The 27,997-nt window shown below is 35.8% G+C and overlaps 2 protein-coding genes and 1 pseudogene across 2 annotated transcripts; 1 reads left to right on the forward strand and 2 right to left on the reverse strand.

Moving 5' to 3' along the window:
• Window positions 1-8,422: 8,422 nt before the first annotated feature.
• LOC110709894 (protein FAR-RED IMPAIRED RESPONSE 1-like) lies at window positions 8,423-11,054 on the reverse strand. Its single transcript, XM_021888154.1, has 4 exons — window positions 10,947-11,054; window positions 9,213-10,384; window positions 9,031-9,110; window positions 8,423-8,721 (listed from the first exon to the last, which is right to left on the reverse strand). Exons 1-4 carry the CDS (start codon window positions 11,052-11,054, stop codon window positions 8,423-8,425), a joined length of 1,659 nt encoding a protein of 552 aa, XP_021743846.1.
• Window positions 11,055-11,597: 543 nt separating this feature from the next.
• On the forward strand, window positions 11,598-14,481 carry LOC110709920. The gene is made up of 6 exons (XM_021888179.1): window positions 11,598-12,082; window positions 12,983-13,080; window positions 13,283-13,354; window positions 13,542-13,666; window positions 13,809-13,881; window positions 14,177-14,481. The coding sequence occupies exons 1-6, from the start codon at window positions 11,749-11,751 to the stop codon at window positions 14,279-14,281; spliced, it is 807 nt and encodes a 268-aa protein (XP_021743871.1). The 5' UTR covers window positions 11,598-11,748; the 3' UTR covers window positions 14,282-14,481.
• Window positions 14,482-15,023: 542 nt separating this feature from the next.
• Window positions 15,024-26,918, reverse strand: LOC110709915 (annotated as a pseudogene).
• Window positions 26,919-27,997: the final 1,079 nt, after the last annotated feature.

Here is a 27,997-nt window from a genome sequence, read left to right on the forward strand (position 1 = left end):
AAAATAAATGCTAAAGCAAAAGATAAAAGAGAGCTAAAAAAAGAGTAGAAACTCAAGTATAAAAATACAAAGATTCAAAAGCAAGGTTGCACACCTTGGGGGCTTATCTAGGATCTTGAGCCTTTATCCCCTTCTTCTTTAAACCTTTAGCCTAACCACGTTACAACCCTTAAAAAGACCTTTTTGAGGTATACACACTTGTGCGAGGTTCGGCTAGAGCTACGTTCGACCTGATTCCTAACGGATACGTAGGCAACCTCACATTGAGGTGCGGCCGTAATAAACATGCATTCATATTCACATTCACACACTTGCACCATGATCATATCAAGGGATCTCCAATGTTCATCCCTATTCACTTAGAGCTAGACTTGGGGGCTTGTTCCCTACATCGTTAGCTTACCTAGCCTAAGAGTCACCGTCATTTGACTCTTTTAACAAGTAATATCTTTCCACACACTTAGCTCTTGTGGCCTAGCTTTAGAATCACTATCACACACATCACAGATACATGATCAAATATACTTCCCTTAGAACCCTTTGTCATGGAATCTTAACACAACGCTGAAGCATGCCTTGTCATATCAACATCACTCATCAATCATAATCGTCATTGCATCACGAAGTATGAAGTGCTTAGCCTCCATGCCTAAGTTACCCAAATACTTTCATTGAGTCAACAGTTGAGATAGCCTTGGATGGATTAATCCTTGCACCTTGAGATATAGTATCAAACAACACTTGACTAAGCTCATTCAACATGCATCTTCAAACTTTCGATTCTTTTTCGCGTCTTTCTTTTTCGGGAGAAAGTCGGTACCCTCCACAAAAATAACGGAAAATTTTTGCTTTTTTGCATTTTCGAGTCGCACGATCACATTACAATGCACACACGGGTCATGAGTCACACGTGTCTTTTCACTTTGAGTTGAGTCAACCTCGAGTCAGTCAATCACATCGAGTCAAGTTTATACCTTGAGTCGTGTCAAGTCGATGAGTCAACCAATGCTAAACCTTCGGTCAACCCTAAGATGATTAAAAAGATTGGCAAAGTTCTATAGTCAAAATAAATACAGGTGCAGCAGAACAGGGATTTCGACCTCATACAACAATTTCAGGTTCCTTGGTACGCCAGTTAGCCCCTATAAGCAATTTGACATGATTAAGTAGTCAGTTTGATTACAATTGCAATAAGTGATGCTTGAGCTTGAGAAGCTTCTGGTCCAGTAGGTCCGTAAAACTCACTAGGATAAGCAGTATTATTGAACCAGACAAAGCAACAAGCCTTATTCCCCGGATACCGTCATTGCTCGTCTCACTTAGCTTAAGCGCCTAAGTATTGGCTCATTACAAGCACCAAAGAATCGGTTCAAAAGCAAGCACTTAAACGACAATATTTCCAAATATGGATTGTCGCGCATTCTGATTAAACGACAAAGTTTTCCAAAAATTGGATTGTCATCCACAACTGACAATATTTCCAACAATGGATTGTCGTGCAACGACAATTTTTTCCAAAGTTTGGATTGGCATCTCTGGCAAAGTTTCCAAGCGTGGATTGTCGTGCTCCTTCTTTGTTTGGCAAGTTTTTTCAAGTTCGGATTGTCATACATTCATGGATCTTTGGCAAATTTTCCTAGATTGGATTGTCATACACCTAGTTCTCTATGGAAAAAATTCCCAAAGGATTGTTGTAGGTCTCTATTCATCATAATTTTCGGCAAAGTTCCTTAACGTGGATAGTCATTCATTTCAGTAAGTGGTAAATTTTCCCGAAGAGGATTGTCGGTCGACTCTTTTTTGCAAATGTTCCAAGACGCGGGTTGTCAATAGTGGAAATATTTTCCCAAAAGGATTGTCGCATAGCACTGGCAAATTTCCAAGATGGATTGCTTTCAAGAGTTATATTCCAAGATGTGGATTGTCGATCGTAGCAAAGTTCTTATGAAAGATTGTTACGAAGCATTGACAACTTTCTCTAAATCGGATTGTCATACATCATACAAGAGTTGTGTTGGCAACTATTCCCAAAGAAAAGAGGATTGTCATCACAGCAAAAGCACCGACATACTGGTTCAAAGCAGCAAAGCGCCGACGTACAGGCATAGCGGAAGCAAAGTTCAGGTGAACTTTTAAAGATCGACAGGCGTGGATCTTCGGTAATTTCCTTTGGAAAATTATCGCATCAAATGAGGATGACTTCAATAGAAGATGTCTTCGACATCATTCCCTAGCTTGCGGAGAGTTGTCACAAACAACTGGAGGTAATTTCAGGCGAAGTTGTCTTCGATCATATTCCATTAGGCATGGAAGATGATCATAATGCAGATGAGGATTGTTTCAAGAGAAATAATATTTGATGATGTTCCCTAGGATGTGGAATATTATCAATGCGGATGAGGATTGTTTCAAGAGAAATAATCTTCGATAGTATTCCCTTGGACGTGGAATATTATCAATGCGGATGAGGATTGTTTCAAGAGAAGCAATTTTCGATGGTATTTCCTTGGATGTGAAATATTATCAATGCGGAGGAGGATCGTTTCAAGCGAAGTAATCTTCCTAATTTGGAAGCAGTTACAGGCGTAGCGGTTTTCAAGCGGGATGGCATTCTCTAGCTTGCAGGAGGTCATCAAAACGAATCGGTTACTTTCAGAGACGTGTGCTCGACGGTGCAAGATACGCATTTCTTAACTCTTTTATCTGTTTAACTAATGCTAGTTTTGCAGGTATCAGCGTTACAAGATTGATTTAGGATCGCAGAACGTTCTGAATCATTCTCCGTCCCTATCGATACTTTGACTTTCGTTTTGAAACTTGCGTTTCTCCAAACTCAGTCAAAGTGGGGGCTTCTGTAGACACCCATTTGTGTCTCCCCTAAACCAAACCCAGTGATAAGTACCTTTCACGTCGAATCATAATCGAATGAAACGAAAGTGTGGAAAAGTCTAGTGTTGCGGAAAGTTTTTCGGAGACAGGTTAATGGAATGGAGAGGAATGGAAGTTGAATAAATAGTGGGAGGAGGAAGTTGAATAAATAGTGGGAGGAGGAAGTTATAAGATCATGGGTGACGATTAAACGCAACCCTTCAACTCCAAATGTTTCGCGCCAATCTATGTCACAATTAGGAACCTACCATTCAATGTCCCCAATTCCAAGATGGCACATACATTCGTGAATAATGTACCATTTCTCATTTAAATGAATTTTATAGATGGAAATGGTGTTATAGTTTATGGGGATAATTAAAAGGACAACTGAGGTTCCTAATCGTAAGCAATGGTACATTTGACAATATCTAATATACCACTTGCACTTATGTATGATTTATTTGATAAAGTAAAATACAAATAACAAATTCATTGCTTAACAGAACAATATTAATCGTTGAAAACAGAACAATGTTATCCGTTGCTTAACTAGTTGTTTAGATGAAATTAAAATAGAGTACAATAACTTGGTACATTAATTTGTAAACAATAACAGTAGATAGAGTACTTGATTCTTACATAACTTGGTACACCATTTCCATTTGCATTAGCATACTACCCAAATTACTTAAATTACGATATGAAATACAATAACACTGCAATTATTAAAATTGTAAGACTGATCTTAACGATGTTTATGTTTTGGTGCTCCAACACCTCCACCCTACAAACTACGCCCCCGATGTTGTTCGGTGGTCCGTCCTTGACAAGGTCGGAATCAACAGCCCATTCCCAGTAACCGCAGTGCCGACATTTATAATACGACCTTTTCGGATTCATTTCGGACATCGAAATGTGGAATTCGACGATGGTAGCATCTTCCCCGGAGCAGTTGCAGATTTTTGCAATGATCCATGAGATGTCAGCAGATGCACAGGGTCGACGAATTACACGACTCCCCGAAGAGGCTGCTGACATTGTTGACATAGTTTGTGGAGTACCACTTTGCAAGCTTCTCAAGTGAGATGGTGTTATGAAAAGGGAAGGATCGGAGCTAGAAATTAAGGGTCAAGTGTGACAAGTATTTACCATGGTAGAAGGAAGAAGTATATATATAGGGGTAAATGATCAATACCACAAAGAGCGGGAAAGTTGTTGTTCTTTCGCGCCTGATTTTTACCGGGACCCTAAATTTACCGAGCTCAATTTTGACTGTTACCATTCACTACAGCACATATAGTGGGACATTTATCCCTTTCATATGTACCATTAAGTTGACATTTCCATAATATGGTACATTAAGTCAGAACTTTTATACCATAAACACCATATCATCCAAAATGGTACAATATTGACTAGTAAATGTACCACTTAGGGTGAATATAACATGTTTAGGGTATTATTAAGAGACCTTATAGTCCCTAAACATGTTTTTAGGAATAGGGTAGAACATTGAAGCACTAAAAATTGGATTCCAATAAGCGATAAGCATAGAGTGAGTACTAACTGAATAACTAACTAAACAAGGGTTGATGTATGTTGTGTTACAAAGTAACTCAATACAAGGATAAGATAGTGAATCCGATTTGTATGTGTTTCGTTTTAAGGTAGACGTAACTCCATCCTCAACCAAACCACCAATGACTTGTAACGCCATAAAATCTACTAAATAAACCTCCAAACCATGCAATAATCAAACTTTTTTTTTGTGAATTTCACAATTTTTAGCACACTAAGTCACTACCCAAAGGGCCTGCAATTTCTACCATTTTTTTACGTACGTAGTGGTACAAAAATCATATGTTTTACACCATTAATATAGCAGTAGTACAATAAGTCATCAAGTGGTACCCTAGACGTGTTGCCCTCTTAATGGTACCCTAATAAAATATCGGTGTACCATATCGTCCAAAATGGTACAATATTAACCGGTAAGTGTACCACTACTGAAGTGGTTATGGTTAGGGTCATTGAGATTAAGGTGAATATAACATGTTTAGGGTATTTTTAAGAGACATTATAGTCCCTAAACATGTTTTTAGGAATAGGGTAGAACATTGAAGCACTAAAAATTGGATTCCGATAAGCGATAAGCATAAAGTGAGTACTAACTGAATAACTACCTAAACAAGGGTTGATGGAAGTGTATGTTGTGTTACAAAGTAACTCAATACAAGGATAAGATAGTGAATCCGATTCGTATGTGTTTCGGTTTAAGGTAGACGTAACTCCATCCTCAACCAAACCACCAATGACTCGTAACACCATAATATCTACTAAATAAACCTCCAAACCATGCAATAATCAAGCTATTTTTGTGAACGTCACAATTTTAAGCACACTAAGTCACTACCCAAAGGGCCTGCAATTTCTACCATTTTCGTTCTTAGTGGTACAAAAAATATATGTTTTACACCATTAATATAGAAGTGGTACAATATAGCATAATTTTGTACCACTGTAACCTGGATTTTTCGTAGCCAAATCACCATGAGTCATTGAATCGTATGCATTTATTTTTTACCCATCCCAGCTAGTAGGGAGTTCAGCTATCAGCACTAGGGGACAGAGATGTCTTGTCATAACAAACACAAGTACCCAGCTATTGGTATAATATATGAAAGCTTATGTACTACTTTACACAATATGGAGACCAACGAGATTTTAATGTACTACTGTAAAATTTTGTATCAAATCTTTTACCCCTTTTGACTTTGAGACTTTAATTACGACAGTAGGGGAGTTATTTTTTGCAGTTATTATCCAACTAACTACTTCAGAATTACACTCTTGCATAAAAAATAACTACTTATTGTGAGGTCAGTGAGTGGAATGCAGTGGTACACTATTGTATGAGAAAGTATAGTTATATGTACCAGTTTATTATTTATCTACACTAGTGGCACATTTAGTCTTCCACTGGGAATTATATAAATTGTTTTATTTCAAAAAGTAGTTGGAGGGTAATTTATTGAGGCTTTAGCACTATAAGAAACGCTGGCAGAGGACCTAGTTCATACATGCCTAGCTAATTCAGTGCAAACAATATTTTCAGAAAAAAAAAAAAAAAAAACACACACACACACACACACAAATGGGGAGAAATGGGAGCAAGAGAGTGTTTGCTGCAAAGGGATTGAGTGATGAAAAGAAAGTGGCTAATCATAAGACCCCAAGGGGACTTATGAAGCGTCTGGAGTACATGAAAAACAATGGCCATCACGATGCAAACGGCGTCATTCGAGACTTTTACCACCCTAAAAGAGGTAAAGAGATGATGTGGTCGCACCAATCGGCGACGATAGCTCGCGGTGGGCTTCAAAATCCCATTACAGGGATTGATTTCCACCCCGAGTACCCATTCCTCACGCCGTTTAAAATAGGAGGTCCCGGAGACTTTCGCAAAGAGGCGTGTGGTTTCATGCACTACCTTGTGGATGCTCACAAGATTGCGATTAGTGTTAACCTCAAAGATTTCTATGAAACAATGATAGATTGTGTGCGATCTTCGTGGTACTGCATGCATTGGCTTCAATTTTGGGAACTCTTTATGAGTTACTATGATTGGGCTGCAAACGTAGAGGACATGCTCAACAACCACTGTAAGGAAGGTGAGAAGTATTGTCTTCTACTACTTGGCCATGATTTCACGTCCGACTATGACAAAGGCGTGGTTCATGTCACTGTAGAGTGGATGAATTTCTCTCACGAGGATCCTTATGAAATGATCCATTCGAGCGAGGAGCAATGCATGTATTTTAGGAGCAAGATGTTGGCTGAAAATGGCTACGATGAGATGCAACACTTGGATCTCATCACTAGGGAGCCCTTTGACTATGATGACTACCCACAATGGTATGTCAATATGTTAAACGCGGCGAAGCAAAGGTACGATAACAAGGTCAATCCGGATTCCGAGAATTTTTGGGACGGACATGCGCCTGATTACAATGACCCATACGTGGATCCGTGGGAAGGATACCATGATTTTGGGTTTGACGACGATTGATTCCTTCTTGTTCTTGCATTTTCTTTCTGATGCTTTCCATGTAGTTTTATTAATGTTATGTACTCTTTTAATTCCAATGGCACAATAAAATCTCTATAAATGTACCATTTTAAATGTCCTGTTCTGCCATTAACTTGGAACTAAGTACGTTGTTCCATGCTGACTTTGAACTAACAGATGAGCTCCTATTAAATCCACGTTAGGTAACTAACTTCATCTAATCACCGTGAAAGTTAAAAGAAAACAGTAAAAATAGAAACAACAAAAATAATGTAACAAAAGAATTGTGTCTACAAATGTCAAATACGACGTCATTTTAGTGCAACATTATTGTCATTAGCAAGCACTCCTGCTTTATCTCAACAATTGGTACATTAATGTGTGTTCAATATGTACCACTAGGGTAATTAATACAGCTTACATGACTTTAATTCGGATTGGACCTTCCTGTACCAGGAGTAAAACCAAGTAGACTAGCTAACACCCCCCCCACCAGAGTTTCTACCCCTAACAGCAGTAAAGTAACCAATAGAACCATCCATATGACTCCTTTGTATACCTCCAACCGACCGCATGTATTCATTCGTTGACATCGATACACTGGTTTGGGTTTGGGTAGCTTGCTTTTTGGCAGCATTTTTGGCCCTAGCAGCTTTTTGGCAGCATTTTTGGCCCTAGCAGCTTTTTGTTTGCCTTTTTTTTCCGTGCATGGTGGGTACCGCGAATTTGTAGTACGGTGGGCTTTCTTCTTCGGTAATGGTGGATCTTTAATCCTCCCCGAGGCAGATGCTTCACAACTGCCTTGGAAACCACTTAATGGAGTTGAGGTGTTTGGCAGATCGGAACCAACTGTCACTGGCGTGGTTGTGGGATGAGGTAGCTTGTTCTACGCCACAGAAGAAGGAGTCTCAGCAATACCTTGACCACCTTCTGTAGGAACATCATTTGCATTGGCCTTAGTTGCCTCTTCCTGCTTTTTGGCAACCATTGCCAACACTTCATCCACTCTCAGGTCCATGAGTTGCAGCATTTCTGACACGGCCTGAACGGCCTCAATACATGTAGACGCCTTCGAGCAAATTGGTTCACAAGTCCCCATAAGTTTGTGATACTGCCTCACCTCTTCAGTTTTAAGTGGATCATGATAAGCTACTTTTACACGTGTGTGTTTCCATTGAACATCCTTTCTCCAACGACGAAGAATGTATTTCTCAGGAACAATTCCCACACCACTAAGGTCATAGGCCAAAATCATATGTCGACAAATGATTCCATGACACTCAAAGTGTTTACAGTCACAAGTTGCTTCATATGTGGTTCTATCAAACAAAAGCCTATAACATCTCCGAACCTTTGTCACAGACTCTTTCTTTGCATTTTTGGCTTGATCCAAATACGGTCCTCCATTACAAACTCAATCACATTATCTCCAATTTCAATTTGATTTAGACAACGCACATACAACACCTTGGTGCACTCCCGCTAAACTTCTTTGAATTTCGCGTCTGTATAGCACTTCTGGAACACCTCCTCCGTAGGGAAGACCGTCTTTAAATGCCTCACGTAGCGGGTCGTATTGGAGTCAGCAACTCTTTCGGCCTCAACCCTTATGGTCATAGCATCACAGTAGCGAAGCAAAAACTCAGACAAGGTTGTGTTCTTGTCAACATAACCTTTGAAAAAATGATTGAAGCTTTCCGAACGCTGTGTTGTTTTCATCCCCGCCCAGAACAAATGTTTCAAATATGCTGGGATCCACATCTCCCTTTCCTCAAATAGACCTGCATGCATCATTTCCAAAGAGGAAATCAGTAATGCTAATAATGGGAAATAACATCTGCCACCTTAGTGGTACAAAATAAATGCCACCTGATTTATTAAAATGCAACCAGCACATACAGTGGTACATAATAAAACAAATGAATGCAACACCACAACACTAAAATTGCTTCAACCATGCTGCACGCACAATCACCCAAAATGCAAGTGCAGTAACCAAGCAAGCTTAAGGGTAGATCAGCTTTAGCAACCAACAACCATATACCAAAGCAGTAAAAACAAACAAATCACATAAAGCTGATTAACCTTACCTTCAAGCCAACTGTTTTCTTGTAGTTCACAGTACTCCACTGCATCTATCCAACGAGCTACAAATTCTTCTCCATCTAAACTACCGTATATGATATTCTAAAACTCATCCTTCACAGCATCATATTGCTCATGCTTACCCACGTACTTCCAAAACTTTTGAAGGATATGCCAAATGCATCACCTATGACAAGTGTCACTCATGGTTATATGCACAGCTTTCCTAATAGCCGGATCTTGATCCATCAGGATCGAGGTAGGAGCTTTCCCTCCCATGCAATGTAGCCATGTCCTCAGCACCCACTCGTAGGTCTCTTCCGTCTCCCGAGAGATCAATGCACAGCCAAACAATATACTCTGCCCATGGTGATTCACACCGACAAACAAAGCATAAGGAAGGTGAAATTTGTTTGTTAAGTATGTACTGTCAAAACAGACAACATCTCCAAACTCTTCATACCCAACTCTACACCTCGCATCTACCCAAACAACATCTTGTAATGCACCATCTTTACCAAACCTACAAAGATGGAAAAAAATTTGATTGTCTGCACTCATTTTGTTGAAGTAATCTATCATTCCATTCACATCACCCTCGGTTAGCTCAAGTCTTTGTTTCTCAGCAACTACATTCTCCAAGTCTTTCTGGGTAAGTGACATCTCATCCACCCCTTTCTTCTCCCTCGCCAAACAACTATACATCTGCGATACCTTTACCCTAGACTTCTTTGCATTACACACTCGGTTCACCAAGTACCCATTTTTAGACACCAACTCATGCTTCCTGAACATTGTTACATTCACAACTGTTTCCTCATCATGCAAAAACCCTTCCTTAAGTACATCCACTTTACGCTTCCTGGAGGGTCTTCCGTAGCAGTCACGCGTCCACTTAGCATTCCTCTTCTGCTTACAAAACGTTCCATCCCCCAAATCACTCTTCACCTTGCCAAACCCAACAGCAGCCCTCACTATATTAAACCCCTTTTGCCTAGCATAATTCCAAAAATAACTATCAACCTCATCCCAACTACCAAATACCATACCCACACTCGGGGTTGGTACTTCCTCTTCCACACCAAATATTGTGCTAACCAGTATGGGGTTCTTCTTCGGGGTTATGAAAGTAAAACTTCCTTCCCCTACACCTCCATCTTCACCTCCTTCCTCCTCTTCTACTTCCTCATAATCTGACCACCCTTCCTCTCCCTCACTATCAGACCCCCATTCATCTCCATCATCTTCTGATCCCTCTTCAATTTCCTCCTCATCCTCTTCTCTATAACCATGCTCACTCTGAAATCCCTCCTCATTACCACATACAGCATCATCATCATCGTCACCACCAACACCACCCTAAAACAATGACACACATAAAACAATCATATACACAACACCACCACAAGTAACTAAGAACAACCTCTAAATTATACACATCAATTTCAATTTCAAGCATACACAAAGCTTCATAACAGAACAACCATTTTCCAATTTTTAGTTTCAAAATTTAACTACAAATGTTAATATTAATTTCAAGCAACTCCAAATTTCAACATACACAACACACAAATCAACCATCCCAACACACATATTAACCACGCCCAAATCAATTAATCGAGTTACAATCAACAATGTAACAATATGAGCATCAATTGCTCCAAAAGTGACTTGCAATACCAACATCAATTGCTCCAAAAATGACTTACATTTAAACAATATGCCACCTAATTTAAGCACTGTCAAATTCAATATCAACAACTATGTAATTCGAATTACCCCAAAAAAACCCTAACTTTTCAGCTAATTCAATTGAACTGTGTTAATTGTACTAATTCATGCATTAAATTGCTAAGTTAAAAAAAAAAAAAAAAAAAACCTCATGCAACGCATCGATATACATAGGGTTTCGAACACTTACATTCTCACTATCAAAACGCAACTCCCTCCTTGCGCAACCATGGCCTTCTTCTTCCCGCAATGCTTCCGCTAAGTCAACTCCCAATATATCAACTAAATGATTTCGCATTGTCAAAATGTAGTCCGGATTCAAAAAATAACTTCAATTTTGGTTTAGCTAGCTATAAGAATCGTTTGAGATTAGGTGTTCATGACGGAACACACCATTGAAGCTTTGTGAAGCTGCTGAGTCTTTCTCTTCTTCAAAAAGTAACTCTTTTGGGGAGTGGGGTAAATTTGGTTTCCCGCTTCAAAATTCACCCCCCGTTATTTTTTCTCATACTCCCGTTGGCTTTGAATCCCAATTGGCACTTTCAGGCCCCACTCATCAGTGATAAAGTTCTACTTATTATCAGCTTTGCCATCCTATATACTTGCAAACCAATAGTCCCTATGCGCCTATAGTTTTCCTCAAAATCGTATATTAAATTTGTAAAGATTATGAAAAGTTAAAAAAAATAAAATAAAAATAAAAAATAAAATTGACAAAGAAATACTCGTACTCGTACCAAGTACTTGATATGTATTCTTGTCCAATAGAAAGATAACAGAGGAATATAATACGATATGATATGGTGATATTGTATTGTTGTCATAACTTTTGGTAGGCCAAAAAGGGCGTGTGGCGTGTCCACTTCTTCGCCATACTTTCACAATTTCTCGTTCTTTCTTCTCTATCTTATAATATCAGTATACACTAACAGACTAACTAGCAATATCATTAGTGTAAAATCAACTTCAATAACAACTAACAATAACCAAAAATGGCAGCAATGCTGAATACCGTTGCAACATTACCATTAAAAAGTATTGCCAGCACTTGTAAATCTCCTCACCCTTTATTCTTTCCTACTACTAGTGGTACTACCTTCACCGATAACCATTGCTCGTCGGATTCGATTTCGTCGAGATTGTCTACTTATACTAGAAGAAGAGATTGCATTGTTTGCTCTGGTGTTAAGAAAAGCAACAATGAAGAAATTACGAGTACTGATGATGTTGAAGTTTATGAATCCGAAGAATTGGATTTGAAGAATGAAACTATGCTTTATTCAATCAATCCTATGTCGTTGATGCTATTGGCTGCCCTTCCCGGAGGTATTATGTTGATGATGGTGAAGTTTATTTTTTGTTTTTCAAGTCTTCAATTTCAATAGAATTGCTTATGATAAAAGGGTCATTTTACTTGGTATTCTGTAGGAGTGAAAGTTCAGTGTGGTTTGTAGCCCAAATCAAAACCAAAACAAATTAATTCGGTTTTGGAATTTTTCAAACCACACCGCACCGTATTACTATTGAAACCGAACAAAACCACACCGTTTTTGGCTTAACGTAGGACAGAAATTAATATCGGACTAAGCTATAATTTGAATATGTGCCATAATTTGGTTTGGATTTCGGGTTTTGGTTTTTCAAATCTTATTAAAACCGAAACCAAGCCATATTAATTCAGTTTTGAGATTCCATGAACTGCACCGAATCATACTAGAAAAAAAAATAATAAATAAATAAAAACCACAGCACATATCTAATTCAGTTTGGTTTACGTTTTGATTAGGTTTTAGATTAGACCGCATTAGTTCACCCCTAGTAGGCTTATGTCTCGTCTTATGTCCCACCTCATATCTATCATATCTATATTGATATGTCACCAACTTAAATAAATTATTTAATATTAACTATTTTTAAGAATTTAATGATCAACCATCTTAATTGATTAAAGTATTAAGGGGTGTTTTCAACAATTAAATCAAATCCCGTCTCAAGGCTTAACCATTGTTTACCATGTCAATCTAGATTTATTGTCTATAAATTCCAATTAGCATCGCTTGATATTAAGACTTGGAATTAAATCACATCTACAACAAATTTCTTACCCTTTGTACCTCCCTGTGTATGAACCGAAAAAAGAGAGTATGTAAACTCAACACATTGGTTGGAGGTCGTTTGCATTAATCTAGTGTCTGATGGTTTTGCAACTTATTGCGTGAATCACAGCTGAAACAGTGAGGTCAGCATTTGCACCTTTTGTGGAGATAGTAAAGTCATTGAACCTTCCAGATTGGCTTGTTCATTGGGGTCATCCTGGTAACATGGTAACTAATACTCCCTTTGTTTGATTTTAAGTGCCCCACTTTTCAAAAGCGGCCGTTTTTATTTAAGTGTCTCATTTTCAAATTTAGAAACTCTGCTCAAATTATATACGAAGTATTATTTATCTCTTTCTTTTGCATTATAATACCTTTATTTGTAACTTCATTGCACATCAATTAATTGTGTGGACTGATGTAATTGCAGGCAGTGGTGCTTTTCGCAATGGGTGGGTATGGTACTTACCTTGGTTTCCGCATACGCTTCTCAGATGATGTGGTATGTCAATCACTATTCATTATGCAAAAAAAAAAAAAAAAAAAAAAAAAAAAAAAAAAACAATAAAAGAGATGTCATCAGATTCATATTAATTTTTATAATCCGAATGTTGTCTGATATATCATGCTATACTATGTATCAATAATTCAATATGTGATGAGATCTAATGTTATAAGCACTACTGCAGGAGGAGAAGGCTAAAGCTAAAGACTTACACCCAAAGCTATTGGCAGGAATGTTTTTCTTCTTTGCTCTTGGGGCTACTGGAGGCGTAACGTCTTTGCTAACCTCAGATAGACCCATCTTTGAGAGGTACATCCATCTTCTTCCATCTTCATTGTCGTCGATCTTACCATTTGTATTTGCTGCAACGTAATCAAAGGTTTGCCAATTTGCCGTTTGTTTTCTCTTGTTGATTAATGATTACTTAATATTGTTCTATGTTTGGTTGCAGTCCTCATGCTGTCACTGGTGTTATAGGCCTAGCACTTTTGACCTTACAAACTATCTTACCAACACTATTTGAGGTTAGTATGTAGTTTTATTCTGCCACTCAGATAAAAAAAATATACATTGGTACTAGTTGCTCATCTTATGTAATATGCACTCGGGTGTACATTTTTCAATGGTATACACCTACTGTTGAACCACGTGCTATGCTCCCCTGAAGATGTGAGCTTTATCATGTGAGATAGTACAATGCATCTTATTTACAAATGTATATAAGAAACTTCAGTATCTGATGCCAATCTTGTTGCAATTTCAAAGTTTTGTAAAATGATTTGTGTTTGTCTTAACACCTTCATTTGAATGTTTTGTTAGGGAAATCCTGGGCTGAGGAATGTTCATGGCATCTTAGGAAGTGGGATCATGACTTTCTTTGTTGTCCATGCTGCCTTAGGACTCCAACTCGGCTTGAGCTACTAAACAAATATTCTCTATCTAGAGCTTATAGTCACATTATTAGTGTAATTCAAGGTTCAAACTTCAAACTCATGTCACAAAATTTTGAAATTCTAACATCAGAGAAAGTACAGTATATGAAGCATTCACCATGTATTTGTCTTATTTACTTGGGGCAATTTATGTTAAGAAATACTCCCTCCGTCCCTTTATTTTTACCTCTATTCGTTTTTAATTAATACATTTTTACTTTTAACACTAATCACAAACTCTACTTTAACTAACTTATCTATGTAATAAAAAGAAATGTTAGATTTATGAGAGCCCTTCTTCCCAACCCCAATAATCAACTCACAGTTATTCTCAACTAAATAGGAAATTAGAATCTAATATAAGCCTACATTTACTCAAAATTGTTAAAATTTTAGTTCCTTTGCCTTTTCATTTATCTGTTTGAGTTTTTTAAAACAATTCTTTGATTTATAGTAATTAGTGTTATGTAATTTAAACAATATTGCAAAAAAAAAAAAAGAAAAAAAAAAACACACACGTCATGTGAGATGTCATTATAATCATCTCACAAAATAATACTACGTACTTTGTATTATAATATCCTTTTTAATGATTTGTACTATTGAGAATTAAAGATATTACATACAAGTATTTGATAAGTAAAATCACTACGCCAAACAAATACTGCAACGATTTCATATAAAAGCCTCCTCTCAGTTGAAAATATGCAAGTAGTTCAGTTTCTGCAATATAGTTGGCATTCTAATCACTGTATAATTAATTTACTTCTCATAATAGCACAATAATCAATCAGATGCTGCTTTCTGGGGTTTTCTGGCTGCCCAAAAAATTTATAATATTGAAAAACTATAAATAAAGGTACATTGTTTTCTATACTTGTAAAGTTGTAATAATGTAATTATAGCCTTTTCACCTTCTTAGCCCTATTCTTGTCATGAAAGAGGAATCAGCTTTTTCTCAACATTGATTCCGCTACCACGATCACTGTAGTTAGAAGAAGAGAAGCAGCTGATCCGACTGCCAAAATTTGATATTCGGACAGCAAACTAACAATGAAAGAATTCTGACCCCTGAGGAATTTGATGATTCGTGTCCTAACTCTAAATAGTTTCAGAAATTGTCCCTGCAGGAAACTTCTGCACAAGTGCCTCAGTTGCTAACTGCACTTTCCCTTGGTCCTAAACATAAATTAAAAGCATGTCAATAGCAGTCACAACCACTTCGCTTTTATGCTTCATCAGAAGTCTAAAAATCACAAAAGTTCTTATACAAATTACCTTTCCTTCCAGCGTAATCACAAGAGGTCCATGTCTGGACTTCCGATAACACCCTTTTTACATATTATACAAAAAAATATGTTCAGATAGTGATAGAAAACAATGATTTCCCAATATAGTGTAACAGAATTTTTACCAATAAACAAATCAGGAAACTCAATACGCATTGCTGATAATGGCTGAGCAACTTCTACCTGCATATAATGTTTGGCAAATAGTCAGAATCCAATACTTTCTGAAGATAATAAGATCTAGTCAAGCTCTGAAGAGCTCTTTACTTAAGTTAAGCTTCTGTCTTAAAAAGTTAACACTGGTGCTGATCATGCTAGTAAAAATTGTTTTGTGAAGTATTTTACTTTGAGAGCTTGGGATGCCAAGCTAATTTAAGAATATAATTATCTGTATTAGCATAAGGCCTCACATAGTCATATATGCACCTTTGCAAGTGTAAAACATAAAGAAATGATTACATTCGCAAACCTACGCAACAATCATTATATGCACCCAGGAGCATGATTCACATCATGCTCCCCCCAACCTACACTTGGGAGTAATAAAAGCATATAAAATTAGAAGAGAACGCATCTCAGCTTCATTCATATAAATCCATACAGTTTATATAATAAAGAGCATACAGTTCATACCAAAAGAACATACAGTAGTAATAAAAGGATATGCAAGTGTAATAAAAAGAACATAAATCTGGAGCATCTGTTACTCATTTCTCAAACAGTAGAAAAATCAGTCTATGTTTTTTGGGATTGCGCCAACATCCTTTTTTTTTTTAAAGAATAATTTTTTTTTAAATGAGCACCTAGCAAAAATTATAACAGAGGGGATTGCTCCTTGTAACAGCAAAAAAGATTAAATATAAGCCCAATTCCACCGAATTTCACCCACTAATTTTGAAAAACCCCGTTACATGAGCCCACAAAGAAGCTTAAGTTATCCCACTCTCTTATAGCGGTTCCAGTGCAGGGCCAATATCACGTGCATTTGCTTCTTATTAGTCAAACAGTGGAACATCAGTCTACACTTCCAATAATACATAAACAATCTCCATAAATTGCAGGACCAACAACATGCACATCAAACCCCCCTTCCCCAACACACACACACAGAGAGAGAAGCCCCATGCAGAGAGGCCCATAGGGGAGGGGGTAATATTAAGGTAAGCTATGATAATTTCTAGAATGGCAGATGCTGCCAAGCAAGAAGAAAATATGAAGTAGTGAAAGTGTGCGGACAGAAGACGTTAACTACAGAGAGCAAAGAGATTTCTAGCACAGGAAATTACTCCCAAAAAGTAAGAGGAAGTGAGAAATTCTTTACACATACATCTGAAAGAGTAGTTGACAGATACTTTGAAGAAAAGGGCTTTGTCAACATAAGGAGCCCACTAGAGGCTGAAAGCTCAATCAAGCAATCCCATTCTTTGTCCAGCTCTGCTAGATTTGTTGCCATGAGAATTATAACATTCTGACACTTCATCTGCAAATAAAATCCACCAGAAGTTTATTTCACAGTTCACACAGTCACACCCCCTTAACCAACCTTTAGCTTGGCAAACAAGAAATACTTAGACAACATAGTTCAACAGGAAACACCAAAAAGGGTATTCACTGGACATAGTGACATATTGCCGACAGACATTACTAGACAGAATTCAGCTAAAAAAGTTGAATTCCATGGATCATTAACTTATCTCTGGTGATTTGAAACTTGCATGTCAATTGGAAAACAAAAGGTATCTTATTAGCAGTGGTTATTACTAATCTTTGGTTGAGTAATAAAAGAATCATATATGGGCAAGAATCTGACTAGCTTATATGCATTGGTTCATGTACTTTCTATTTATATACTGGATAGTATCAAATTTCAGTTCATTGTCAAATATTCCTTCTGTCCCCATGAATGTTTGTTTACTTGCAGAACCCAGGTTCGAACTGACAGGGCTCAAAGTGTAGCTTCCACCTTCACAAGGCAGTGCAACTAGATTCTCCGAGTTTTATGCACACTTCAGGTAATATTTAAAAAGCAAATGGAAGCCTTTTTTGAGGGGGCGAAGAGCAATTAGGTAACTAATATTTGTTGTAATTTTGTTGCAGCTGATTTGGGTCAGATGGAAAGCTTATTATGAAAATGCAATTAACATTCACCATCATTTTAGGGCATGTTCTGATTTACTGAACTGAGCTGAGTTGAGTTGAATTGAACTGTTTATGAGAGAAGGAAATTAGGAACTGAACTCATTTGAATTAAACTGAACTGAAATTAAGCTGAAGAGAACATCATTAGTCAGGTTTGGTTCATATCAATTCAATCTTAAATTGTGAAAAAATCAAGTTACCTATTTCAGACACTTCAGGTTAAATTCAAGTAAGATCTTATTGTCTGGTACATGTCATCCTTACCATCCCTAGACAATTACTAAGTTCAACTACAAACAAAAATGTAAACAGCTAGAAAATCAGTACAGAACTTCACAATATCCAAGTTTGTTTTTGTGGACATGCCAAGAAATTCTTTTCCCTAAACAGTCAAATTTGACAAGAAATGAAAATGGAAGAAAGTCTTTTTTTTTTTTTAATATAATATCATTCATTGTTGCAGAATGCAAGATTGGGGATCTTTGTGGGACTGTGTGAGAAAATAAACACAGTGTTTATACCAATGGCACAGGAAGCTTCTCATGATGCAACAATTCGGTGATGCCCTCAGGTAGTTGTGCCATCTGAAGAAATAAAATTATGCATGTGAGATGATGCGAAAGCATACAGAACCAGAACATATTAATATGTACTTCCTCCGTTCTGTTAATATTGCAACAAGGAGGAAATTACGCATCCCAAAACGCATTTTATATGCTAAATATCTATAATTGTGTAAGAGTATAAATTATAAAAAGTTGATATTGTGAAAGTATTATATGAGACGAATCCAACAAGATCCCACTTGACTATGTTTTGCTTAACGTATAACTCATATTATATGGTCAAACAAGAGTAATGAATAGTGCAAAAAGTCCATTGTTGTAACATTAATATAACGGAGGAAGTATCTAATAAGGTAGCACTTACAGAACCGCTGAACACTCTTACATCCTAACTCTGCTTTTCAAAAAATGGAAATAGAAACTAGATATACTCCCTCACACATCTCAGGAAATGAAAGCAAAAAGCTCTACATAGACAGCAGTAAAAGACAATTGTAAACAAAGACCTACAGATAATATCTTGTTGAGTAACCTATTTTCAGGCCAACAACAAGAAAGATACCTGACTTAAACTCTTCAACCACCCTCAGACCAGTTATTCTTATTTCTAGAATAGATCTACGCAATATACCTTATTCATTGGATCAACTAACTTCATTCCCAACTTATTTTTAAGATTTCTGCTAAATCATTCAGGCTCTCTCCCTTCAAAATAGCACCACCATTCTCAAGTGCTCTAAGATAAAACCAGAACAAGCTAAGTTGAAAATTAGGGTTTGCAAAAGTCAAAATTAGTCAAACATCGAAGTGCAAATAGCCACTAATAAAAACAGAGCTTTGCAAGAATTTTTACATTTCAAAACTGTTGTTCTCTCTGTAAACCTATATTAAATTGTTTTAACCAGTCGCTTCTTTAAAATTATACATAGTATATGTAAATTAAAGAAGCTACAAAGAATAATGGAGAAACTTGGATATTAGGTACCAACAATAGAGCATCTCATCTAAGCTATCTGATGACTAACATCTACTACCTCCGTTTTTTTTTATTTATTTATTTTATTTTTTTTTTTTCAGTTGACACGTTTTGACTTTAGCATTATTCACTCACTCCCCTTTGACCGTGCTTTGTGCTTTATACGTAATGAAAAATCTAGCCATGTGGGGTCTTATTTGATTCATCACGATATATAATTTCAAAATATCAACTTTTCATAATTTTTGTTTGTCGGTAATTAACTAATTAAAGATATTAATGGTTGAAGTTGTGCATTGGCAAACATGACTAAAGAAACGTGTCAACTAAAAAAACGGAGGAAGTACTAAAGAACAATGATATTCTGCAATATAATAGAGTGCAATAAATTAGAATAATATTGACCCTCGCCCAAACCAGAGCAACCACATCTTGTCACTTCAGTGCCGCCAAAAGTGAAAGCTATCAGGCTTCCATCTTTCCACAGTATCTGACCTTTACCTAAACCATGCCTCTAAATAAGATTCAAATTCCAATATTAGATCTTACTCTTTTAGCTATAGTATAGAAAATAGATGATAACTTCTAAAAAGTATACACCCCTTAAAAGCGTTTGTACACAAACATATGCGTTTGTGTGCAAGAGTAGATAGAGAGAGAGAGGATGTTCATAATTATTAACCTCGTTTTTGTCACCAGTTGACTGATAACCCACTATGCTTGTCAGGTATTCTTCAAATTCTTCATCAAGTGCCTAAATTAAAGACAGATGAATGAGAGTTTGATAAATAGGCTACCAATTAAAAAAAGTAAAACTCAAGTGACACAACTCACCAAACGGACACCAAATGATTTTGCGATGCCGGAAAGAGTAGCATCTGAATGTAACGGACCAATTCCACCATAGATAAATACCTAGAAGAAATTTTCAGTTTCTTTTAGTACACAATATAAGGCTCTAAAAGTAGATGTTAATACCCACAAATAATTGTAGCAGTACTGATCAACACTAGAAAACTCCAAGAACAATAAAATTTACCATATCACTGGTAGATTTTTGTCGTTCAACAGTTTCAGCAACAGAATCTATCTGCGTGTCAATTCAAAAATAAGAATGATTAAAATTAATTACGTAAACATAAAACACAAAAAGAATTAAAGTAAAACCCAGACTAACATTTAAAATTAAGGATTAGCAACCATTGCTTTGTAGCTTATAAACAACATTAGAACTAGATGAAATCTATTAACTATTCAACTTTTTTGTGAGGACTTGTAGTCCTCAACAGGAAAACATAACTATGAATGAACCCAATTCCTATCAATTTCCCCAGTCAAACAATTCTTGAATGTCCCGGCCGCTTTAGCCCACAATGGCACTATTTCTATCCATCAAAAAAGCAAGTGATACGTTCAAATTAACCATTTCATACGTTTATGGTTTACCTTGTATGCCCAGATTAATATGCACCCTCCTTGCTATGTCACTTTTCAAACTTTTAACAATTGACAGCAAAATTTTCATCCAAAAGACCTTTTTTTGAAATGAAAAGTTGAAGTTGATAAGCTTTCATGGTTTTTAGTTCCAGATAACATATTTTAAAATGCTTTATTTTTTTATCATCACCATTTCCCACCAAAAAAAAATGTCAACAACCTAGTTTCCTCCCCTTTCCTTTTTTGCAGTCATTTCTTCCACTCCTTCCCACCTTATTCTTCTTATGAAATCCGAAAAAACTGCATTCCATGTACAGAAAAAAAAAAAAAAAAAGGCAGCAGGATATTCATACAAAATGTCAAAGAAATTATCTTATATGACACTTTATGTTGTAAGATGATTTCCAGCATTGATTAGAACATCAACATACAACCTTTTTTTTTTTTTTTTTTTGGCTTTTTTACCCAAAATTTGCATTCATCATGAAATTCATTCCTTAATTATCTAAGATTCATTTTCACCCAAATGATCTTTCTTCCTTTTCCCCTTGAGTTAAAAAAAATAAAAAAAATAAAAATAAAAATAAAAACCTTTCTTCTTTCCTTCTAATAAAACTTACCCTATTTTCTTATCAGCGATAGGTTTTCATAATTTTTTCATATGCTGCCAAAATGCTCCATCTTTATCTAACTTAACCATCAGGTTTTGATCAGGTGGACTTCAGCATGGAAAGACCTTCAATCACTAACTTTTACTGATGTAGGTTTTTTCATAAATCTTCTCCTCAAGGTTTGATTCTCATGTTGGCCGGTTGGGTATACAGGGCCAGGGGTTGTTTAAGGGCTAGAGCTAAACACAGAAATTTCTGGAGATTGGGAGGAATTGTTTATTGGTTTTGCTTTAAACTTCATTCTTTGCAAACTATAATGAGGGAAATGCAAATTCAAATCCCAATATTAGAGGCTTGTTTATGAGGGAGAGGAACATTCATTCATATTTGAATAAGGAGTGAGAAAGGAAGGTGGCTTCAGAGAAAAGACAAATTGCTAGGGTGAGCAAATTGGAAATTACAGTTTAATTAAGTAAACATAGCGTTGGACTTCAGCCAAAGGTTTAATCATTTGTTCAAAGCACAAACTTTGTACAAAATAAGAATGGAAATGGAGGAATTGGGCTCACAGGAGAGAGATGAGGAGAAGTCAAATCAAAAGAGGGAAGTGGAAAGGAATATAAAGAAGGGGGAACTAGGCGCCAAAAAGGAAGGAAAATGTTGGCAACATGTTTTCTTAAAACTTATTTCAGTTGTCAATTGAACTTGGATGACCCTCATAAAGACTTATTTTGTTTTCCTTTATTTCAACATATTTTCTTAAATTTATCTAAGCTGAACTTAGAACCTTATTTACACTTATTTTCCCTTTGAACAAGTGGAAATAAGGTGAGCACACAGGGCCTTGATCTCTAAACCCAAAATCAAGAAATCTGTTCTTGCCAATCAAAATAGAAACTAGGGATTGGTTCCTTACATCACTTCGGAGGACATTGAATTGCGTCACTGTCCAACCAATGGAATGAAGTTTTTGCACAATGATGGTCCCACAAGATCCTCAACCTTGCCAAGCCTGCACTATCAGATAATTGACATTGGAATCTCAAATATTAAAAATTTTGATGCCCGAACATAGAGGTTAATAAGAAATATATTACATAGAGTCACTATTTTATTGACAGCCAAGTCACTTAATAGCAACTTGCTTGAGTCATAAGTTAACTCTCTGCTGCTTACCTGCAATCGGTCAGACACTCATACTGTTTTAATATATTAAAATTAGGCTCATTAAGTAAAACTCAGTTTTAAAAAGTAAAAATATTAGTAACCGCTTACAACAAATTGTATCAGTATAAATCAAAAATTGATCTAACCAAAGAAAATTAGTTTCAATCGACAAATTCTGTTTCAATCAGGAAATATAGGTTTATCAATATAAAATCAGTTATATCAGTAAAAATCAGCTGAGGGGAATGGGGGGATAAGTTTGCTATGAAACATCCGTCACAAACACAAGAACATAGTAAAACTGTAAAACATCCAAAAGTTGAGCTACAGCTTTTTCACTTCGCCTTGACAACTTGCTTTTTTGATTGGGGATGCTTCAAATATACTGTCCTAGATAGGTACCATTACTCTTTGCAATCATTGTATAGCTCAATCAAACATGATAAAACTGATTATTTTAGCATTTCCTAACATGCATGATTTGTCAACAAGAAAAGTCTAGGTAAAATAAAGGAGTACTCAATTTTCGCCAAACAAACAAAATATGATCACATACATACAATTCTCTGGACCCAATAAACAACAAAACAATATGAAAGAACATGAGGAAAAAAAAAAGAAGAAGAAGAAGAAGAAACCAATAATTTATGATAAAACACAGATAGGTCAATTACAAAACTAGATAGTTAAGGTTAACTAACCAATCAAGCCCATATTCCAACTACTTTGGGTTGGCTAAATAGTTTACTGGAGTAAAAGCATTCAGTACTTAAGTAAAATGAAATCCAGTCATTTTTACCTAGTTCAACACTAGATGAATACTTAAGAATGAAAGCTTACCCTGACAGAAGAAAAAAAAAAAAAAAAGCAAGTTTAATATTCAACTTAAGGTGCTAATTCTCTGATCATATGAGATGGAAGGAGATTCCAATAAATATATGAGTGTGTTCATGAAGGAATTTCCAAAAGATATTCTCTGAGTTATTTAAACTTGCCTTGCTAACACAACTGTGAGTAAAACCCATATTGGGCTTATCTTGTTGCCAATTTCATCTGGAAAACTAAGGTTCCCCACTTCCCCTTCGGGAGGGAACTTTTGTGTGGGCGCTAAGCACAATTCATAATAAATAGGATTAAGATAATGTTCCATTGGGAGATACTAGTATTCACAAGGAGACATTAGGGAATCTAGTTCAGATGGCTCTTTGAGATTTCCTCCTAATTCTTCTGTATTGCTTGCAAATACGCAATATAGGATGGAGGAGAGGAGGCAAGGAAAACAGGTTTGCTTTGGTGCCACGGATTTATGGAGCTTGGTGTAGTTGGCTAGAACACACTTTGCATATCTGTTTGTGAGCCACCTTAATATGTGATATTTTGTTGGATCTGGTAGCTTGACTGACTTCCTTTAGGGCTAAGGGCCTGGAATATATAACAGTTTTACACAATTTGGGTAATAAGAAGAATTGGATTAATTTATAATAGATGTTTTGGTTGATAACTAGCTTGCCTTCAGGGGTCATATGAAAAAAAATTACATACTGAAAGTTGTGCGCCTCAAGTTAGTCAATTCAAATGCACCTCTCTAGCACTTCACCACTTGCGCTAAGTGCATCATAGCCTAAGCACATCTTTTCATACATAGCTATTAACACATTCTAATTTGATTAACTTTGGTAATTTATAGTTTAAAAAAAATATTAGTCATGCGAGATCTTGCTGGATGCATCTCAGCATATACTTTCAAAAATAGCAACTTTTTATATTATTTTTACGTAATGATATTTAAAGTATTAATGGTAGAAGTAATTTGTTGGCAAGTGGGATGATAGAAATGGTGCAACTAAAAAATTCTACACACACAGGAACTAAATGCTGAAAAATCGCCAGAAAATATTATTATGGAAGAACTTCGTAAAATAGTTCCATTTTAACAATGATATTCTCATCAAATGATTGTGTGTGCGAGCGAGTGTGTGAGAGTGTGTATTCTTTTCTATGTCTAAGCAACCCTATTACAGATAGTAGTTGACCGCAAAGATGGCAGAAAGTAAAAAAGGCACATACAAACACACCAGATATGCAAACAGAAAATAAAGCAAACAATCGACATTTCACAGAAGGAAGTAAACAAAAGGTTATAATAAGTTTTACAAATGTTAAGCTTTAAAACAAATACTAGTAGTAGATAAAATTAAATATGAAGGTGATCTCTCGGTAAGAAGCAATGTAAAATAAGACACTGCCAAAGCATTACCAAGTAAATCAGGATAATAACAAAATAGAAACAAGCAAAATAACAATCCAGAATCAGCGCACCTACAATTAAATAACGTAAAACAAAGGACTCACAGAATCTCATCCCCGACACCAATAACTGAAGCTGTTGGAATACAAGTTTGCTGTGATTCCACATCGGTTGTTCCATTGCTAAGAGAAATACTACTGTCAGCTACTTTAGATTTCCTTGTCCTCCCAGCTCTTTCCGATCTTCCATCTGCAAGCATGTACGCTGGCCTATATTCCACTTTACCGCTAGTGGGATTACTAACAGACAGAAGACTATTTGGAACTGTGTCATATACACTTCCAATGGAAGTATAGCTGCCAGAGGAAATTTATGAAACAGTAAATATGTGCATGTTAGAACCCATACTGAATAAGGCATACGCATAGCAAAAATACGCAGGATGATGCTTATCCTACATTCCCACTACAATAACAATCTAGATATAGATATTTGACAAACAGAATCAACAAAAATGCACAAGGCTCAGTATAAGATGGGAATATTACCCTTGATCATAAAGGCTGCAGTAAGGTACTTTGGATGTTAGTAGGAACGCCCATACATCTCTGTGAAAGGTTTATCAGAAACATTAGATTTAAAGAACTCCAATGAAACAAAAAGACATTGCAAACATGCCAAAGACGTTCTTACAAATTGACAACAAGACAATAGCATGTGGAAATTAATTCCCATTAAATTCACAGAAAATCCAAGAAACGATCTTTCGATATAAAGACAACAATAGAGTATTTTCAGACCTATAAGACCAATCTAAGATGGGGTTCACTCTCATAAATGGTGGCCATCCAGGAGAACTAGGAGAGAACTGCTCTTGGCCTACCTGCAACATGATATCGCATAATAAAACATCAATTTATCATCTTAGTGTGACCACCTATTTAGTGGAAATTCTGTATTACATAGCTATGTCAAATGTAGAAGCAATCACTATTATGTCATACCGCGGTAGGATCACCTATACGGACACCGAGAAAAATGGCTCTTATAGGCTTAGTCCTCAACAAACCCTCCAGACCAGATTTAAAATCCTGACGAAGGATGTCCAATTGCAAATTATAGCTGCTCAAACATCAGTAAAACTAATAAGATTTCTCACCAAAACCAAAATATAAATAGAAAGATATAAAAACTGTTGAAACTTTTCTTACATAGAAGCTGTTTCATATGTGAATGAATTTATTTCAGGGAAAGCACAAGGGCTCTCAAAATATATTGTCCTAATTGGAAATTTGGATTGATTACATCCAAGATCTTCATCATGCTTTACTTGCTCCAATTTATGGAGATAATATCCAGCTCTTAGAAGATGCAACAAAACCTGCAATTTATAGCATTGTTAACATCAACAATGGAAAGGTGAGATAATTGTTTTTCTCTGGTTTATAAGACAGAACATACAATTGAATCTTTTCCTCCATTGAAGCTGAAAGCAACCTCTTCAATGCTGTAATGGAGGGAAGTTAAGAATTCATACAACAAGAAAATCATAACAAAATACCATATAAAATTTCATGAAATCAGAAATCAAAAGTCCTAAAATGAAATTAAAAAAAAAAAGGACATACTTGTAAAGAGCAAGAGCTCTCTGAATAACATAGACAGCGTTGTTATACTTTGTTTTCAACCTTTGATCATTGCAATCTCCAATTGCTTTATCGATCTCCATTCAATCACTGCAGAAACAAAAACCCAGAAAGATTAGATCATAACAATTGAAATATCAAATGGGGTTTGACTAAAAATTTCAATTTCAATAAAAAAAGTTATTGGGATTGAAAAAGTTTTGGTAAAACTCACAGAACAGAAGAGTCTAATTTCACAGCAGAAGCAGATTCAAAGTCAGATTTTAAGCAGAGATAAACAAAGGGGTGGAAAAAGAATACGAAAATGTAAGAGAGTATTTTAATAGTTAAGAGAATTTCCAAGAAAAGAGTGCAAAATTGGGTAGAAAAACAGACAAAATGGGTTTAGGGAATGGAAGATGTATCATTCAGAATCCACAGGTTTTTTATCTTTTGCAATGCATTTGGATTTGGATTTGCATTTTGGGATTCACCTTTGGCCGTTTTCTCTATTTTTCCCCTTTTCTTGCTACTACTAGTTGATGCTACTTTCTCTTCTTTTTTTTTTTTTTTTTTTAAAATAAAAATTAAAATTGCATAGAGAAAGGCAAAACAGGACGTTAATTAGTACTCCGTATTAGATTGGAAATTTATACGGCATACATTGAGTTGGCTTGAACTTGAATCAAACTGATTGAGTTAATTGCTACCTTTAAGAGCACTATCACTAATGCTCATGAGGAGAAATACTCTGTAATCGAGAACAGAAGTTAGTCCCTTACTTGTAAGGAGAAAGGATTTTATTAAGAGATAACTCAAATATGAATGTCCACCAGATATGCAAAATGTTTCTTATTAAGGAGTAAAAGTGTTATTGAAATCTCGATGGATTATTTGACTTAGTACATAGGACTAGTTTAGGAAAACTGAACAAATAGCTTGTTTACTGAAAATTGATAGCCTCTTGAATAATGTTGAGAGATAAGTCGAATATGAATGTCCAATAGCCCCTCTATCTTATAATGCAATTTTAATCACATTCGTCATTTAATTCACTAATGACCTCTTATCTTCCCCTACTCTCTAATACAAATACAATATTCATTACATTTTTTTTCACATCACCAAAGTTCTAATAAAAAAAATAGAGAAATATCTCTCAAAGTTCTATATGAAACTTTTAATATAATAAAGATGATGATTGAAAAGGAAAAAATTGAGGCTGCAAAGAAAAAAGACTTGAATTTGTGTAGAAAATAGAGTTTCACATAATAATATTATGGAAATTTCATGGTCTACATTGCTTGCATGTCATTAGGCTAACAATATTCAAAAGCATACTTTAAGAGAAATAGATTTGGTTAAGAAGAGCATTATATTTGATGTAAAAATATAAAAATCTAACAAGAGTTTAATATTTTGGTTATAAAAATTTTTTAAGCCAACTTTGTTTAAAATGTCAAAAGACAATTAATGAAATAAAGTTATTCAAATAGTTTGTGAGTTTTAAGTAAAAAATGATAACTTGTGTATAACCGTCAACGGGCTCAAAAGCTAGTTTACTTTGAATTATTAATTTTATTGAAGTTTACTAACATTCTATTCGTGATGGGTTTACCAGGTTTCGCAATCATAGTTAGTAGATATAAT

This window comes from Chenopodium quinoa, unplaced genomic scaffold (genome assembly GCF_001683475.1).
Source record: "Chenopodium quinoa cultivar QQ74 unplaced genomic scaffold, ASM168347v1, whole genome shotgun sequence".
NCBI lineage: Eukaryota > Viridiplantae > Streptophyta > Magnoliopsida > Caryophyllales > Amaranthaceae > Chenopodium > Chenopodium quinoa.